The sequence below is a fragment of the Hemitrygon akajei genome, chromosome 6 (assembly GCF_048418815.1).
Source record: "Hemitrygon akajei chromosome 6, sHemAka1.3, whole genome shotgun sequence".
NCBI lineage: Eukaryota > Metazoa > Chordata > Chondrichthyes > Myliobatiformes > Dasyatidae > Hemitrygon > Hemitrygon akajei.
In genome coordinates, this window is record NC_133129.1 from 90,318,418 (window position 1) to 90,338,616 (window position 20,199).

General features: G+C 42.0%; 1 protein-coding gene across 6 annotated transcripts in view; it reads right to left on the reverse strand.

Moving 5' to 3' along the window:
• Positions 1-20,199, reverse strand: part of LOC140729248 (zinc finger CW-type PWWP domain protein 1-like) — a 215,769-nt gene that overhangs the window by 153,466 nt on the left and 42,104 nt on the right. For 4 of the 6 annotated variants that reach the window (XM_073048811.1, XM_073048809.1, XM_073048810.1 and 1 more), the window contains 2 exons: positions 14,190-14,524; positions 11,568-11,646 (listed from right to left, as the gene is read on the reverse strand). In XM_073048811.1, the coding sequence (XP_072904912.1) occupies positions 11,568-11,646; positions 14,190-14,524 (414 nt within the window). The remainder of the gene's footprint in view (positions 1-11,567; positions 11,647-14,189; positions 14,525-20,199) is intronic. The other 2 variants (XM_073048813.1, XM_073048812.1) reach the window with 1 other exon arrangement.

Consider the following 20,199-nt stretch of genomic DNA (forward strand, 5'->3'; position numbering starts at 1 on the left):
CTGGTAGGTCCCTATTAACTGGAAATTCAAATGGACCAACCTCATCAAGAGCAGGATAGAATCTGTTGACATCCACAAATCTGTTAACCATCTACCATGATGGAACACTATTTATATGGATAAGTGCAGCTCCAATAACTCTAACAAGCTCACCATCACCCCAAACAAAGCAGCCTAAGTGATTGATACCCTACTCCCTACATCACCAGTGCACTGTACCTATAGTACGTCCCATCTATAATTTCTTTTATTCATTAAAGGGACAAGGGTTTTGCAGGCTGAGCAGTCCAATCCTTATTGCCCTTTAAGAAGTTGCTTGAATACCCTATTTCAGCAGAACCTCACAAACCAAGGGCAAGGGCCAAAGGCACTTTGAATCATAATCATTTTAGCTAACTCCCTTGAAGTCACATACCATCCTGATTTCAAAATGTACTGTAGTTCCTTCATTATCACTGTGTCTAAATCCTGTGGTAGTACCTTCACTGGGAGGACTGCTCAACACCAACCTTACAGGAGGCACAGGCATTAAATGTGACATATGTATCTGAAAAGAAAATTCCAACAATGATGTGTTTGACACTTAATAAAGATTTGTGGTGCTGCTATCTGTACACAGCTTCTGTTTTTCTTTATCTAGATACTTAAGAATGTGATTCTTAACTTGGTAACTAAGTTTTTCCTTACCATGACTAAGAAATAACCATCCTTTGAGCAAATGCTAAAGAGCACCCCAGTGGCTGTCCCCCTTAACAATAAATAGACGGCCTACCTGGGGGAAGCAACAGTGGTCACACCTCTGGCACAGAGTCTGGCCCTGTGAATCAGAAGGGTAGGGAAAGAAAGAAGATGGTAGCAGTGATAGGGGACTCTATAGTCAGGGGATCAGATAGGCGATTCTGTGCACGCAGGAAAAAAACACGGATGGTAGTTTGCCTCCCAGGTGCCAGGGTCCAGGATGTTTCTGATCGCATCCATATCATCTTGAAATGGGAAGGAGAACAGCCAGAGGTTGTGGTACATATTGGTACCAACAACATCGGTAGGAAAAAGGAGGAAGTCCTGAAAACAGACTACAGAGATTTAGGAAGGAAGTTAAGAAGCAGGACCTCAAAGGTAGTAATCTCCAGATTACCGCCTATGCCACATGACAGTGAGAACAGGAATAGAATGAGGTGGAGGATAAATGCGTGGCCAAGGGATTGGAACAGGGGGCAGGGATTCAGATTTCTGGATCATTGGGACCTCTTCTGGGGCAGTTGGGACCTGTACAAAAAGGACAGGTTGCACTTGAATCTGAAGGGAACCAATATCCTGGCGGGGAGGTTTGCAAAGGTTATTGGGAAGAGTTTAACTATAATTGCTGGGGGGACCAAACTGAAGTGATGGAGAAAAGGGAGGTTGGCTCACAAATAGAGAAAGCTTGGAGACAGTACAAAAGGGAGGTTAGGCAGGTGTTAGAGAAGGGATGCACTCAGACCAATGGTTTGAGATGTGTCTATTTTAATGTGAGAAGTATTATGAACAAAGCAGATGAGTTTTGAGCATGGATCAGCACTTGGAGCTATGATGTTGTGGCCATTACAGAGACTTGGATGGTGCAGGGGCAGGAATGGCTACTTCAAGTGCCAGGCTTTAGATGTTTCATGGCTGCAGAAAAGGAGGAAGTCATGGAGGGGTTATCTGGGTGGAAGTTAGGAATAGGAAGGGGTCAATAACTCTATTGGGTGCTTTTTTATAGACTGCCCAATAGTAACAGGGACATCGAGGAGGAGATAGGGAGACAGATTCTGGAAAGGAGTAATAATAAGTGTTGTTGTGGTGGGAGATTTTAATTTCCCCAATTGCATCTCCCTAGAGCGAGGGGTTTAGATGGGGTGGAGTTTGTTAGGTGTGTTCAAGAAGGTTTCTTGACATAATATGTAGATAAGCCTACAAGGGGAGAGGCTGTACTTGATCTGGTATTGGGAAATGAACCTGGTCAGGTGTCAGATCTCTCAGTGGGACAGCATTTTGAAAATTGTGATCTCAATTCTATCTCCTTTACCATAGCACTGGAGAGGGATGGGAACAGATGTTAGAAAAGCGTTTAATTGGAGTAAGGGGAAATATGAGTCTATCAGGCAGGAACTTGGAAGCATAAATTGGAAACAGATGTTCTCAGGGAAACGTACGGAAGAAGTGTGGAAAATGTTCAGGGGATAATTACGTGGGGTTCTGCATAGATACGTTCCATTGAGACAGGGAAAGGATGGTAGGGTACATGAACCGTGGTGTACAAAGGCTGTTGTAAATTTACCCAAGAAGAAAAGTTGACGAAAGGTTCAAAAAACTAGGTAATGATAGAGATCTAGAAGATTATAAGGCTAGCAGGAAGGAGCTTAAGAATGAAATTAGGAGAGCCAGAAGGGGCCATGAGAAGACCAATTCTGGTCGCCTCTCTACAGGAACGACGTGGAAACCATAAGAAGGGTGCAGAGGAGATTTACAAGGATGTTCCCTGGATTGGGGAGCACGCCTTATGAGAATTGGTTGAGTGAACTCGGCCTTTTGTTCTTGGAGCGACAGAGGATGAGAGGTGACCTGACAGAGGTGTATAAGATAATGAGAGGCATTGATCATGTGGATAGTCAGGGCTGAAATAGTTAGCATGAGAGGGCATAGTTTTAAGGTGCTTGGAAGTAGGTACAGAGGAGATGTCAGGGTTAAGTTTTTTACCCAGAGAGTGGTGATTGCGTGGAATGGGCTACTGGCGGCAGTGGTAAAGGCAGAAACAATAGGGTCTTTTAAAAGACTCCTGGATAGGTACATGGAGCTTAGAAAAATAGAAGGCTATGGGTAAGCCTAGGTAGTTCTAAGGTAAGGACATATTCGGCACAGCTTTGTGGGCTGAAGGGCCTGTATTGTGTTGTAGGTTTTCTACGTTTCTATGGTTAACAGTTATTGCAGACAAGTTTTATTGGTGAAAGGTAGTCTACTTTTCTATAAACCCTTGCGGATGTTTTTGTTGGATTGGAGTGTAGAATTGTTATTTTTCTTGTAATGTAAATTTCCAATACTTGTATTTTTGTATAATCACCTATATACATAAATTGTTCAGTGAATCTTCCAATAATTGCAGTACCGTTACCTCTGTATTTTTCAAGAAACTTTTTTAGTTTTCGGTAGCAGGTGTCACGCCACATGAATCTAGCTATTTTATAGGTTAATTGCTGTCAATGGAATTTTGTTATCCCTAGTATGTGTATGAGGATACCATGACTACTTTTTAGTCTCTTCTCTGCTTTGTTCTTTTGACATTTCTTCTTTTTTCTTTCTTGTTCTTCTTTGCTATTGTAACATTAGCAAACCGTAAGCAATAAGCTTTACTTTTTACTCTTGAGTTCAGAAGAAATTTTAGATTGCAAAAACATCAGGATCCAACAGTTTCCATCTGCTAAAGCTGACACAGGTTTGATTTTGACCCCTAGTGTCTGTTGAATGGACTGATGTGAACATCTTTCTTTGGTGTTAAACAGTTTCACCCATTGAGTACAGTGGTGCAGCACAGTTCCAGTAACCTGGCTTCCATCATGATCTCTGGTGCTGTCAGGGTGAAATTTGCATGTTCTCCCTGTGACTGTGTGGGCTTCTCCTGTTTTATCCCACATTCCTAAGACATGCTGGTAAGTTAACTGGCCACTGGAAATGTCCCTAGTAGAGTGAAATGAAACAATGCATGGAACTGAGTGGCATATGATAGGAAAATAAGTGGGCTATTAGAACTAATAGAACTGCTCTGAGAGCAGGCATAGTCTTGATGGGCTGAACAATCGCCTTGTCTGTCATAAGAAAATATACAGTGGCTTGCAATTAATTTGGCCATCAGTTAATCAGGGCAGCCTCTTATGTGGAACAACTCTTAAAGATCAGAAACTAATCAAAAAAATAGCCAACATATCCCTTCATTTCTTTCACAGACTGCCATTTAATTGGGGCAGGAGACTTTAGCCAAACAGTTCCTAATTGGCATCAGTCACATGACCATTAACAACAAAGCAATTACAGTGAACAGAATTTGAATAGCATTAATTGCATGTGTTTCTGTTCAAAATACAGTGATCATTGTCACTGACAGTTGGCAAGAAACAAGCAGTAAGAATTCAGAACTACTTTTCTCACTGCGGTTTCAAGCATTCAGGCTTGGGGATGCCAGATATGGCCAGAGTGAAATGAAACAATTTCACCACTTCAACAAGTTAGGTACTACGAAGAATTCTAAGTACCAACAATCATCTTGAATGTTACAATAAAAATTAGGATTTAGAGGATGCAATCATCGATAGCATTGTACTCTCACCGCCCAGGTCATCTTCTTTTCTCACTGCTGCCATCAGGTAGAAGGTACAAGAGCCTCAGGACTTGCACCACCAGTTCAGGAACAGTTACCACCCCTCAACCATCAGGCTCTTGAACAAAAGAGGATAACTACACTCATTTATTGAGATGTTCCCACAATCAATTACCTCACTTTAAGGACTCCTTATCTTGTTATTTCATACTTTCATTAATTATTGTTATTTGTTTATATCTGCATTTGCACAGTTTGTTGTCTTCTATGCTATTGCTCTTTCATTGATCCTGTTTACAGTTACTATTCTACAGATTTGCTGAGTATGTCACAGGAGAAAGAATCTCAGGATTGTATGTGGTGACATGTATGTATTCTGGCAATAAATTTTACCTTGAACTTTGGCAGTCCATTATCTACACTAGGTGTCTATGGTGATTGTGTTTATTTACAATCAATCAAAAGAATGCGTATACTGGATGAATTCCTCCATCAAAAACTATTAGGAAATGATACATAGTTTTATAGCACCAAAGTAATATTGATAGTGTAGCGGTGTGCTACACACAGCGCTGGAATAACGACATGTAGACAGTGAGTTGCAGTTGCATAAAAGATTTATTCAAACTTCGCAGCCTAGCTTTTAAGCCTTTCCGTTTCTGCCCTCCCCGGGCGGTTCAATTGCACTGGAAAGTGGGTCACCACATAACCTCCCCCCCCCAGAACCGGCGATACACCCCCCAATGTCCACACTCTGAGTCGGCCTCTGTTTGGGAGGTCTGCCTCTGCGCCGCGGTGCCTGAGCTCCGAACAACTGCACCAAGTCCACATGGGCCGGTTTGAGTTGGTCCACTGTGAAAACCTCCTCTTTCCCCCCAACGTCCAGCACAAACGTGGACCCATTGTTCCTGATCACCTTAAACGGCCCCTCGTAGGACCGCTGTAGCGGTGCCCGATGTCCGCCCCGTTGTACAAAAACAAACTTACAGTGCTGCAGGTCTTTGGGTACACAGGTCGGGGTCTGTCCATGCTGTGAAGTGGGTATGGGGGCCAGGTTACTGAGCCTCTCACGTACGTAATCTGTCCAGGACTGCTGCGGGTTCTTCCTCTAGCCCCCTTGGGATTGGTATGAACTCTCCTGCGACGACCAGGGGTGAGCCATACACCAACTCAGCCGACGAGGTGTGCAGATCCTCTTTGGGCACCGTGCAGATTCCGAGCAGGACCCAGGAAAGCTCGTCCACCCAGTTAGGCCCTTTCAGGCGGGCCATGAGAGCCGACTTCAGGTGACGGTGGAAACGCTCCACTAGTCCGTTCGATTGTGGGTGGTAGGCAGTTGTGTGGTGTAGCTGTGCTCCCAAAAGGCTGGCCATAGCTGACCACAGGCTGGAGGTGAACTGGGCGCCTCTGTCAGAGGTAATGTGGGCCGGTACACCAAAGCGAGATACCCAGGTTGCAATCAGTGCTTGGGCGCAGGATTCGGAGGTGGTGTTGGTGAGCGGGACTGCCTCTGGCCATCTTGTGAACCGGTCTACGATAGTTAGGAGGTGCCGCGCTCCTCGCAACACTGCCAGGGGCCCCACGATATCCACATGATTGTGGTTGAAATGCCGGCAGGTGGGGTGGAACTGCTGCGGCAGGGCTTGTGTCCTTCAGCCAGGGCCAGCATCTCGTTCATTAATGCCGAAGGTGACCTGTCTCCCAAGCCACCCAGGTGCAGTAAGCGGGCAGCTCGCTGGCGCCATGAGAGTCCAAAAGTCCTTATGAGCAGGGCTTTGAATGCTGTGTATTTGCCGTCCGGGGGGCGACTGTATGAACTCCTCAACCTGGGCGGCTGTCTCCTGGTCGAGGGAGCTCACCACGTAGTAGTAACGTGTGGAATCCGAGGTTATCTGCCGAATGTGGAATTGGGTTTCTGCTTGTTGGAACCATAGGTGAGGTTGCAGCATCCAGAAGCTTGGCAGTTTTAACGAAACTGCATAAACAGATGTGGCGTCGTTCATCTTCAGTCCAAATATGGTTTGGGCCATCGGGGTCACCAATTGTAGTGGTGTGCTACCCACAGTGCTGGAATAATGACACGCAGACGGTGAGTTGAAGTTGCGTAAAAGATTTATTCAAACTTCGCAGCCTCGCTTTTAAGCCTTCCCGTTTCCGCCCTCCCGGGGCGGGAATGCTATAGGGGGCGCATATTCACAGTCCCTTCCTGCGTGCGGGCTTTTCCCCTTGCTGGTGAAAAAGGCCTGGCGCCCTTTTTGGGGCCGGCCTCTCTGCCAGTGCGCGCTATTTTGTGAGCCGGTTCCAGTGCGCTGGAAAGTGGGTCACCACAATAGTGTCCTAATTTTGTTCTGTATTAAATTTAAACACACAAACACGAGGAAATCTGCAGATGCTGGAAATTCAAGCAACACACACAAAATGCTAGTGGAACGCAGCAGGCCAGGCAGCATCTATAGGAAGAAGTACAGTCGACGTTTCGGGCCGAGACCCTTCGTTAGGACTAACTGAAAGAAAAGATAGTAAGAGATTTGAAAGTAGGAGGGGGAGGGGGAAATCTGAAACGATAGAAGACAGGAGGGGGAGGGGTGAAGCTAAGAGGTGGAAAGGTGATTGGCAAAAAGGATACACAGCTGGAGAAGGGAAAGGATCATGGGACGGGAGGCCCAGGGAGAAAGAAAGGGGGAGGGGGGGAAGCACCAGAGGGAGATGGAGAACAGGCAAGGAGTGATTGTGAGAGAGTCACAGCGAGAAAAAAAGGTGGGGGGAATACGTTTGTAAATAAATAAGGGATGGGGTAAGAAGGGGAGCAGGGGCATTAATGGAAGTTAGAGAAATCAATGTTCATGCCATCAAGTTGGAGGCTACCCAGCCGGTATATAAGGTGTTGTTCCTCTAACCTAGTGTGGCTTCATCTTAACAGTAGAGGAGGCCATGGATAGACATATCAGAATAGGAATGGGACGTGGAATTAAAATGTGTGGACACTGGGAAATCCTGCTTTTTCTGGCGGACAGCGCATAGGTGTTCAGCGAAATGGTTTCCCAGTCTGCACCGGGTCTCACCAATATACAAAAGGCCACACCGGGAGCACCAGACGCAGTATACCACACCAGCCAACTCACCTGGAAGGACTATCTGGGACCCTGAATGATGGTGAGGGAGGAAGTGTAAGGGCAGGTGTAGCACTTGTTCCGCTTACAAGGATAAGTGCCAGGAGGGAGATCAGCAGAAAGGGATGGGGGGGGACTAATGGACAAGGGAGTCGCGTAGGGAGCAAATCCTGAGGAAAGCAGAAAGAGGGGGTGGAGGGAAAGAGGTCCCTTTGGAGTGTTATAGTGAGGTTGTATAAGGCATTGGTGAGGCTGAATTTGGAGTATTGTGTGCAGTTTTGGTCACTGAATTACAGGAAGGATACTAATAAGGTTGAAAGAGTGCAGAGAAGGTTTACAAGGATGTTGATGGGACTTGAGAACCTGAGTTACAGAGAAAGGTTGAATAGGTTAGGACTTTATTCCCTGGAGCGTAGAAGAATAAGGGGAGATTTGATAGAGGTATATAAAATTATGATGGGTATAGATAGAGTGAATGCAAGCAGGCTTTTTCCACTGAGGCTAGGGGAGAAAAAAAAAGAGGATATGGGTTAAGGGTGAAGGGGGAAAAGTTTAAAGAAAACATTACGGGGCGGGGGGGCTTCTTCACACAGAGAGTGGTGGGAGTCTGGAATGAGCTTCCAAATGAAGTGGTAAATGCGGGCTCACTTTTAACATTTTAAGAAAAACTTGGACAGGTACATGGATGAGAGGTGTATGGAGGGATATGGTCCAGGTGCAGGTCAGTGGGACTAGGCAGAAAAATGGTTTGGCACAGCCAAGAAGGGCCAAAAAGCCTGTTTCTGTGCTGTAATGTTCTATGGTTCTATGGAAGTTATGGAGAATTATATGGTGGACCCAGAAACTGGTGGGGTGGTAGGTGAGGACAAGGGGAACCCTATCCAAAGTGGGGTGGCGGGTGGATGGGGTGAGGGCAGATGTGCATGAAATGGGAGAGATACATTTGAGAGCAGAGTTGATGGTGGAGAAAGGGAAGCCTCTTTGTTTAAAAAAGGAAGACATCTCCTTCGTCCTGGAATGAAAAGCCTCATCCTGAGAGCAGATGCAGCAGAGACGGAGGAATTGCAAGAAGGGGATGGCATTTTTGCAAGAGACAGGGTGGGAAGAGGAATAGTCCAGGTAGCTGTGAGAGTCAGTAGGCTTATAGTAGATATCAGTAGATAAACCATCTCCAGAGATGGTGACAGAAAGATCAAGAAAGGGGAGGGAGGTGTCAGAAATGGACCAAGTAAATTTGAGGGAGGGTGAAAGTTGGAGGCAAAGTTAATGAAGTCAACGAGCTCAGCATGTGTGCAGGAGGCAGCGCCAATGCAGTCATCAATGTAGCGAAGTAAAAGAGGGCGACGGATACCCGTATAGGCTTGGAACATGGACTGTTCCACAAAGCCAACAAAAAGACAGGCATAGTTGGGACCCATACGGGTGCCCATGGCTACACCTTTGGTTTGGAGGAAGTGGGAGGAACCAAAAGAGAAATTATTGAGAGTAAGGACTAATTCTGCTAGACGGAGGAGAGTGGTGGTAGAGGGGAATTGGTTAGGTCTGGAATCCAAAAAGAAGCGGAGAGCTTTGAGACCTTCCTAGCGGGGGATGGAGGTATATAGGGACTGGACGTCCATGGTGAAAACAAGGCGGGGGGGGGGGGCCAGGGAACTTAAAATCATTGAAAAAATTCAAAGCATGAGAAGTGTCACGAACATAGGTGGGAAGGGATTGAACAAGGGGGGATAAAACAGTGTCAACATAAGCAGAAATTAGTTTGGTGGGGCAGGAGCAAGCTGAGACAATGGGTCTACCTGGACCGGCAGGTTTGTGGATCCTGGGTAGGAGGTAGAAACGGGAAGTGCGGGGTGTGGGAACTATGAGGTTGGTGGCAGTGGATGGGAGATCCTCAGAGCTGATAAGGTTGGTGAGGGAGACAGTGGCCTGGTGCTCATTAGTGGGGTCATGATCAAAGGGTAAATAAGAGGAGGTATCAGCGAGTTGTCGCTGTGCCTCGGAAAAGGTAGTGGTCAGTACGCCAGACTACAACAGCGGGTTTTATAGTGAGGTTGAGATTGGTGCGGAGGGAGTGGAGAGCAGAGTGCTTGGAAGGAGTGAGGTTGGAATTAGAACAAGGTGTGGTGAAGTCGAGACGGTTGATGTCCCGTCAGCAGTTAGCAATAAAGAGATCCAGTGCAGGCAGAAGACCAGAGCAGGGTGTCCACGAAGAGGAGGAGGGTTGAAGATGGGAGAAGGGGTCATTGGTGGGGGTGGGAGAGTCCTTCACGAAGAAGTAGGCTCGAGGACAGAGCCAGTGGAAGAAGAGTTCAGCGTCACAGCATACGCGAAACTTGCTGAGGTGATTTCCCCCTCCCCCTCCTACTTTCAAATCTCTTACTATCTTTTCTTTCAGTTAGTCCTGACGAAGGGTCTCGGCCTGGCCTGCTGCATTCCACCAGCATTTTGTGTGTGTAAATTTAAATCTTGTTACTCCTAAGGGCGTACAAGAGTGAGATCTATCAGCCAGTTGAATGATGTTGCAATATAAACCTTGCACGCTACATGAGTAAGACCAAAGAGCTGTGGACTTCAGAAAGGGTAAGATATGGGAACACAAACCAATCCACAAAGAGGATCAGAAGTGGAGAGAATGAGCGATTTCAAGTTCCTGGGTGTCTATATCTCTGAAGACCAAACCAGATTCCAACATATCAATGTAGCTATGAGGAAGGCAAGACAGCAACTATATTTCATTCGCAGTTTGAGGAAATTTGGAATGTCACCTAAAACACTCAGAAACTACTACAGATGCACCAAGGAGAGCATCCTAACTGGCTGCATCACTGTCTGGTATGGGGGGGGGGGGTGGGGGGAGAGGGTGGAGGGTAATGGCACAGGATTGTAGCAAGCTGTTGAGAGTTGTAAAATCAGTCAGCTCCATCATCAAGGATCCCCACCACCCAGGACATGTCTTGATCTCATTGCTACTATCAGGAAGGAAATACATAAGTCTGAAAGTACACACTCAATGATTCTTCTTCCCCTCTGCCATCCAATTTCGAAATGGACATTGAACTCATGCACACTACCTCACTATTTTTTTAATTTTGTTTTTGCACTATTTATTTTAATTTAACTATGTATTTATATATATATATATTTACTGTAATTCATCTGATTCGTTCTGGTGAATTTGTGTCATAAAATTCCTCTCCTAACAAAAAAACAGGACTGCCAATTTTTCTTCCATAACTAAATAGAGGACTGATGTATAATTTTTAGAATACAATTTCAACAGTGAATTAGTCATTATTCTGATTGTTTTCTTTCATCCAAACAGGAATTTCATCTTCTGACAAAGTCCAGTGAAAAGCCACCCAAGTCACCAGTTACAATTCCATTTCCACAATATGAACTTTATACATGTGTACTGTACAATTTCTCTCAATCACTTCACAAAGATATCTTGATTATCCCCAAACATACACCTATCGTAGCTTGGTAAAATTGACTTTAGAATAAATTTCAAATTCTACCAATCCCAAAACACCCCGATAATTAAACAAGCATTTTTAAAAGCACACACTAAGAGAGACACAAGTATAATAGGTGAGCAAACAATCACATATAATCGGACTAGGATATTAGTGAACTAAATGGACATTTTTCTGAAAGTTTTGTGATTCATTTATCACTATTATATAATTAATTAAAATGAACTTCTCATTTGCCAACAAGTGATTCTGACTCATATCTCTAGTTACTACCCTCAACCATCAGGCTCTTGAACAAAGGTTATAACTATACTCACTTGCTCATCCATTGAGGTGTTCCCACAACTAATGATCTCACTTTAAAGACTCTGTATCTTGTTATTTCATGTTCTAGATATTTATTTCTATTCATTTCTATTTGCATTTGCAAAGTTTGTTGTTTTCTAAACTTTACTTGATCTTTCATTAATCCTGTTATACTTACTATTCTATAGATCTGCTGAGTATGCTCACAGGGAAAATCTCAGGGTTGTATATTGTGACATATATGTAGTTTGATCATAAAATTTACTTTAAACTTTGAAAGAATGAATGAGAATGAAAAGAGATACAAGTCTGGGTGATAGTCAACTTAACAACTTGGTAAAATACCTATGCATTCCTCTAGAGTCTTGTCTATAACAGACTGGAACAGCTTTTCATATTGACTGTCACTGAGCGTTGGAATCTCCTGAAAAGTCAAGCAAATTCAGCAATTTAGAAAATAATCCAACAAAATATTTTGCAAGGACAAGATTAAATATAATTAGTGTATAGCTGCAACTACAAAACAGACGACTGATACAAAAATATTAACTATTGTAAAAACCCGTTTAACAACCAGCACACCCCTGGGACCAACACTTCAGATGCTGAGGGAGCACCTGCATTGACACTGGGATGGCACAAGAGAGTCTCCAGTGAGACAACACAGAGAAAGTCACCACGCTGACCAAAACAATGATGAGAGAGCTCATGGGTAGACATCAGGACAATGCTAAGAGAACACATCTACAAGGAGTACCATTACAGGAAAACAGCATCCATCATCAAGGGCCCTCACCATTTTAGGCCATGCTCTCTTCTTACTGTTGTCATCAGGTAGGAAGTAAAGGAGCCTTAGGTCCAAAACCAGTAGATTCAGGAACAGATGTTACTCCTTAACAATTAGGCTCCTGAACCAGCGTAGATAATTCACCCCAACACTGAACTGATTCCACAACCTACAGACTCACTTTCGAGGACTTTATAACTCATGTTCGCATTATTATGTATTACTTATTTATTACCATTATTTTGTTTTACTTTTGGCATTTGCACAATTTGCTGTCTTTTGAACATTGGTTTTTGCTCATCTTTAGGTATAGTTTTTCATTGATCCCATTATGTTTCTTTGTATCTAATGTGAATGCCCGCAAGAAAATGAATCTCAGGGTTGTATTTGGCGACATATATGTACTTTGACAATAAAGTTACTTTGAACTTCCATTACTGGCAGCATTAAGCACATTTAAATACATCATCCAGGCATTGTATTTACTTCAGGACATTCAGTTCCAGGTCTGTACGGAACAGAATCTGGGATGTTGAGGACAAACTGTTGCCAATATTTGTAAATACTTCTAACAATTGAGGCCAAGGACAAATTTCTACATTTTAAACTTTTTTCTTTGTTTAACATAAAATTTGCCTCGCTCACATCTGATTTGGCCCTATTTTATACCACTCTCCAGCTATCTTTTTGAAAATAAATCAAGTCTCCGCTTCTCAAAAAGATGAAATCAGCCTGGTTGCAAATCTTCCAACATTGTCTTTAGATTTTCATGAATTAAGGACTAATTTGAATGATTAAACCAAGAGATGAATTATAAATGCATGTAAAAGATTGTCAAGAGTTGAGGAAAAAGGGTTAAGAATAATCTAAATGTGCATCAAACTTCAAAATGTTTTTTTAACAACTGCATCAAAAGCAAAAATTGCTTGAAATCAGGTTGTGTCTGTGGGAAGAGAAACAGAGTCAATACTTAGGTTGGACCTATTGGGTTTTTATAGTATTTTCTGTTCTTGCTTTGGATATCAGACATTCTGTTCGATTAGCAGAGGAAACTTGAAGGGAAATGAGTTGAACAGAAGTATGGGGCATTAGATCGATTAATGAACCTTCCATAAATATGCCAAAAAGAATTAACAATCTTTATAGTTTTTTAAAATTAATTTTTCAAGGTATGTTCCCACCCCTAATTTACTTTGGGAAAGTGACTTTGAGCCTTCTGGTGAAGATGCTTTGGTGGAGGGCCAGAAGCAGTTGCAGCACTTACTCTAAATAGTGTTGAAACAGCAATATTTTACCAAGTCAGGACTTTATGTGACCTGAAGGGGAACCTAAAGATAGTGGTGGTCTATGATCATCCATGTTGATCTCTGGAATACTAATTCTATTTCTAATGCAATAATTTCATACAATGAGTATCAATCCCATATATGAAAACTCTATTTAGTTCAAATTAGGCTCCAACATCCAATAGAAACCAAAATTAACTCATTAAATGTTTAAATACTGCAATGTCACTTCATGTCTTTCACTATTTCCTCCACTTAGCAGCACTGTCTTCATGATCATCGACATCTTAAACTTTTCTTTACCTACAAGTATATGTCATCGTTCAAGTTTAAACATAAATGATTCCAGGATTGAAAGGCTTGTCATATGAGAAGTGTTTGATGGCTCTGGGACTGTACTCACTAGAATTTAAGAAGAATGGGGGGGGGGGGGGGGGGGGCGGATGACCTCATTGAAACCTATCAAATGTTGAAAGGATTCGATAGAGTGAATATGGAGAGGATATTTCCTATAGCGGGGAAGTCTAAGACCAGAGGATACAGCCTCAGAATAGAGAAGTGTCCTTTTAAAATGGAAATGAGTAGGAATTTTTTTAGCCAGAGAACGGTGTATCTGGGAAACCTATTGCCACAGGTGGATGTGTGACCAAGTCCTTGGGTATTTTTAAGGCGATTAGTTAGGGTAGGAAGGGATATGGAGAGAAGGCAGGAGATTAGGTTTGAAAGGGAAAATGAATCAGCCATGATGAAATGGCGAATCAGACCTGATGGGCAAAATAGCCTAATTCTTCTCCTATATCTTATGGTATTCCAGCCAAGCATAATAGTATCAGTACTCATTATAACACTTAGTTCATCAATTAAGGTTTGAGGTAGCATATTTCAGAACCACACCTTATTTGGTTTATTTGTGCGTCCAACACCTTTGGTCTTGTGTTTGGCCTTCTCTTCAGTGTTCTTATTATTGACGTTTCCTGGTTTGTTGACATACCCTTCATCAAGACATGTCTTGACCAGTTTCTGCTCTAGCACAGATTTCCCTTTTAGTGTAAAGTTCTTCTGGCCTTTCCTTTCCAGTTCTAAACACAGATTTCCTGTGCTTTTTCCATTCTGGCCCTTAATCACAGTGGATGAATTCTCACGCACCTCTTTCTTCTTTTTCAGTTTTAGGATGCCCTTCCCAGTCTGGAGTATAAGATTTCCGCCCTTCTTTATGTCCTTCTCAATACCTGAATATTAGAAAGAAAGTTTTGTTACTTGATATTCTTATCATTCTTAGAAAAATAATCTACACAGTCTGACAAGACCATTGTGTACTCTGGATCCCCACTCAGTTCAGATAAGTGTAAACATTTCCAAGAAAATCACAGGCAGGAAAATTGGATGGCTAGAAAGCAAAAATGATACTGTTACCAAGAGTGGGGTTGAGTTGGACATGAATAGCACTAAAAGCAGGTGACATTGCCTGGGATGATTGAGATACAGGTCATATCTCCCGGCTTTTCAATAATTGAAAATCAAAAATCTGCAGATGTCAGAAATCTGAAATAAAAACAAAATGTTCAGCAGATTAGGCAACATCCGTGGAAAGAGAAACAACCTTGTTCAAAGATGCAGTTTTCTCCTGCAGAATTGGATTTAAAGTAGTTTGGATTCTGGGGGAATTGTCAGGGTACTCACTGTCTAGGACTCTGCGACGGCACAGTTCCACCAAATCAAAACAGAAATTCTGGAACACCCAGCAAACAAGAGTACCAGAACTTTAACAGTTTCTCTTCTCACATTTACCTGGCCTGTCAAGTGTTTCCAGCATTTTCTGTTTTATGATCCCTGTATTTCAGTTCAATTAACATTATTATTTAGGTCTATTCTACATCACACAACACATACATGACTGCAGATGATGGAATCTGGAACCAAAGGCAGCACTTTGAGAGAACTCAGCAAGCTAAGCAGCATTGGTGGAAGCAAAAGCTGAAGGTCAAGATTCCTATTCACTCAATCTGAAATGTCGATGTATACCTACTGCTTCCATGCAGTCACTTATGGGTTGTGTGACTTCTCCCAGTGGCTTAAATGGTTTTTAACCCATAATGAATTACTGGCAGTGAGACAGCTACAGTTCATTTAAATTTCATTTTATAAAATGAGATAGGAGTGGATAAATTTACCTAATATGGCAACTTATTTTAATTTTTAAGTGCACACTTAACAAGAACTCTTCTGGAAAATATTAATTAATAGTTTTAACAGTTGTTTCTTACTTGAAACAGAAAGTCAGTATTCAAATAGTACTGAACTAGTGAATAAACCTCTGAAGCTATACTTCAAGTGAACTGAAATTACAAGCCCAAACAGAGGTCTGATTCCTGATCAATGCCAAGCTAGGTGATTTTAGCCAGAAAATCACTTTGAAAGGAACCATTTCTCTCATGCGTCAAGTGCAGTAAAATAGTTATTAGGAAAGGATCAAGATAAATTATTATAGTCATATGGAAGACAAAGGCAGTACCTTAAAACAACAGAAATTGGAAGAGGGTAAGCTAAGATCCAAAAGATTCTGCAAAATGTTAAATTCAAATCATCACACCTGCAATAAATTTAAAGGCACAGGAACACTTCCAGTTCAATAGAACGCACAGTTGTGTTGTGTACATAATCATACCTCATTGAAAAGAGACTCAATTATCTTGTGTATGTTCTTCAGAATCAAAATCAAGGTTTAATATCATTAGCACACAGTATGTTGTGAAATTTGTTGTTTCGCAGCAATGCAATATATAATAAAAACAATAAATATAAATATATAAAAAAGAAAATTAAAGTAAATAAGTAGTGCAAAAAAAAAGAGAAAAAATAGTAAGGTAAGGCTCATGGGTTCAATGTCCATTCAGAATCTCATGGCAGACGGGAAAAAGCAGCTCCTGATTTGTTAAGTGTGTGCCTTCAGGTTCCTGCACCTCCTTCCTGACGGTAGCAATGAGAACAGGGCATGTCTTGGATGAAGGAGGGTCCTTAATGATGGGTGCCGCCTTTTTGAGGCATCGCCTTTTGAAGATATCCTGAATGCTGGGGAGGTTAGTGTCCGTGATGGCACTGAGTTTATAACTTTTTGCAGCTATTTACATTCTTATGCAGTAGCCCCCCCCCCCCCACACCATATCAGACGGTGATGCAACCAGTTAAAATGTTCTCCATGGTACATCTCTAGAAATTTGTGAGTGTTTTTGGTAACATACCAATTCTCCGCAAACACCTAAAGAAATATAGCTGCCGTCTTGCTTTCTTGTAATTGTATCAATATGCTGGGCCAAAGATAGATCCTCAGAGATGTTGACACTCAGGAACTTGAAACTGCTCACCCTTTCCACTTTTGTTTCCACGATGACAATGGGTGTGTGTTCATTCCACTTCCCCTTCCTGAAGTCCCCAAATTGTTCTTTGGTCTTACTGATGTTCAGCGCAAATTTGTTGCTGCAACACCACTCAACCAGCTGATCTACCTCGCTCCTGTATGCCTCCTTATCACCTTCTGAAATTCTGCCAACAATTACTTATACAGTCAGCAAACATATAGTTGGCATCTGAGCTGTGCCTAACCATGCAATTGTGGGTGTACAGAGAGTAGAGCAGTGGGCTAAAGCACGCATCCTTGGGGTGTTGATTGTCAGCGAGGAGCTGTTATTTCGGATCCAGACAGACTGTGAGGAATCAAGGATCCAGTTCAATCTCGAAATTAATGTGAGACAAAGATACTGGGAGCAACTCTTAAATGCACAGTCTGTTTTGGCACTCCGTTTTAATTGCACCTTTTTCAAAAGATCGACTTTGCAAAGTTAAGAATAGAATGGCAATAAGATTTTGACTAGATTTAATGAGGTCCAGATATTCTGTCTTCAATTTAATCTCGGATTTAGGAATTCGTTAGTTTCGTGAGACCATGGATTTGTGCCTTGGAAGGTTTCCAGGGCACAGGCCTGGGCAGGGTTGTATGGGAGACCAGCAGTTGCCCAAGCTGCAAGCTTTCCCCTCTCCACACCACCAATGTTATCCAAGGGAAGGGCACTAGGATCCAAGCAGCTTGGCACCGGTGTTGTCGCAGAGCAATGTGTGGTTAAGTGCCTTGCTCAAGGACACAACACGCTGCCTCAGCTGAGGCTCGAATCAGTGATCTTCAGATCACTAGACCAATGCCTTATCCACTAGGCCATGCGCCAACACTAACCTCGGATACAGTTAAGGTAATTGTAACTATGCGCCCTAATCATTTGACAGCTAGAGGAACTATTCTAATATTTGCAACAGCAAGGCCTTCAGCTGAGAAGGCCTTCATTGATTTCCTCTCAGTGGATCAGAAGCAGAGAGGAAATATTCAAATTCTTGGAGAGGTGATTTTAGATTAGATTATATAATTTCACTTTGGAGAGTGAGATTGATATCTTAACGTACAAAAATGCTGGATGAACTCAGCAGGTCGGGCAGCATCCATTGAAAGAAACAGTCAACGTTTCGGGTCGAAACCCTTTGTCAGGACTAAAAAGGAGGGGCAGGGGCCCTATAAAGAAGGTGGGGAGAGGGTGGAAAACCAATCAGAGGAAAGATCAAGGGGTGGGGGAGGGGAAGCAGGGAGGTGATAGGCAGGAGAGGTGAAGAAGGAATCTAAGGGGAAAGCACTATGGGTAGTAGAAGAAGGCAGAGTCATGAGAGGTGATAGGCAGCTAGAAGAGGAGACAGAGTAGAGGTGGGATGGGGAAGGGAGAGGGAGGGAATTACTGGAAGTTGGAGAATTCGATGTTCAAAAAGATTGATATCTTTGCGTAAAGATAGTAAAGAATAGGAAGATGTATAAACAATTGTGCCTAACACATTTCACATCTTCATAGTATCATTCATTTTATAGTTTCCTCCAATATTTTTTATTTTATCACTCTTGATTTTACCTCCATTTTAAGTGGAAACTTATACTCAGACATGTTTCCAAGCCAACTTTTGCGCCTTAGTCAAACATCGCATTTTTATGTGCTAGTTTGAAAAAGATTCTGTCATTAGAATACATTAGAGAGTCTCAAGATGGCGCTCATGGAGTAAACCGCTTCTAGGCTTTGCTCCAAACCTTTTACGTCTTTTTAACCTACAAACACCCCTTAAACTTATTCTAAAGGGGTCTAAACATACAGAATTTTTCTTTTTAACTATTTGAATTATTCTCAACTTGCTGAAATGTCTAAAGCAAAAGAATCGAAACAGACGAAAGAACCGATAACTTTAGAAACAGTTGTGAAGCTTATAGAAGTCAAATTTGAAGAACTGGAGAGAAAAATATTCGTAAAGTTTTTACAGTATGACGAACGTTTGAAATCACTTGAAGAAAAGTTCCAGACCCTTTCACTGGAATCACAAAAACAACAAGCAAGTATTTTAGCTCTTGAAGAAGCCGCTCTTAAGAAAGATCGTATAATCGAAAAAATACAGGAAGAGCAAACTTCGACGTCCCAACAGATGGATCGCTATAAAGTTAAAATTACTGATTTGGAAAATCGCTCTCGAAGACAAAATCTTCGGCTAATTGGGATTCCGGAAAAATTTGAAAGTGGTGATCTTACCGTTTTCTTCTCTAAATTTCTAATGAATGTCCTGGGCTCAGAGGTACTGGATATTCCCCCGGTAATCGATCGGGCACATCGGGTTTCCCGGTTTCAGGCGGATTCAAGTTTGAAACCACGACATGTAATTCTCCAGATCCATTATCCCCATATCAAAGAACGTTTGATTCGGGCAGCTCGTAAAAAAGGTATGATAACCCATCAAGATCTCAAATTTCGCATTTTGGAAGATTATAGCCCTGAGGTTTTACGGGCTAGGCTGGCTTTTAGATCGGTTATGTCGAATTTTCACCAGAAAGGCTACAAGCAAGCGCTGTTATTTCCAGCACACTTGAGAGTCACTCTTCAGGATGGATCTTTTCGGCTGTTTAAATCGCCAGCGGATGCTCAAGGTTTCCTGGAACAATGACATTCTATCGGGCTGACCAATGTAATCTAGCCTATAGATTTGGATCTGTTATAGATTGACGTTTGGTTTTTTTTTGGATACGGTTTACATGTATTTCTTACATACGGTTAAAGCTTTTTTTTTGCTGGGTTTATTTTGACTTTATATTTTTTCATATTATTAATCTATTAGCGTTGAAAATAACTTATTAGGGTTTTTTCTTCCTTTTTGCTTTTCTTTTTTTAAATCGATATACGCTCTCTTTTATACTTTTAACATTTGAATATTAAGATTGGGAAAAAAATAAAATGGCGTTTCTTCTTCCCGACAGACTTCAGTGTTTGGAGCGTCATAACTGTTTTGATGTGTTTGAAAGTTTTAAACTTTCATTTATTGTTTTAATTCTTTTTTTAACCCTTTTGTATATATACATTCATAACACTAATTTTATATTTTAACTTTTGTTATATCAACCCTTTTTTATAATGTGGGTTGTTTGTATTTTTTTTAACTTTGTTACATTCGAGTTGCCGTCTTGAGACAAGGGGGTAATTTTAGTATTAGATCGCTCACTTGCCTCTTTTTGGCTTTTTTCCTGGGGTTTTGAGGGTGGTGGGAGGGGGATTTTTCTTTTTTCTCTTTTTTTCGCTTGCTTTTTGCTTAGTTTTATTTCATGGGCTTATATGAAACTACAAAAATGGCTGCAGTGCTGTGACTTCCGGTTTCCCCTTGAACTTACTTTCTTCTTCCGGGTTCATGAGTTCACTTTTCTTTCAAACTTATGTGTTAACTGTAATATATATTGTCAATATGGATAAGACTATTAACTTTGTTTCTTGGAATACTAATGGTTTAAATCATCCGATCAAACGGAAAAAAATATTCAAAGTATTCCATAGAATGAATGCTAATG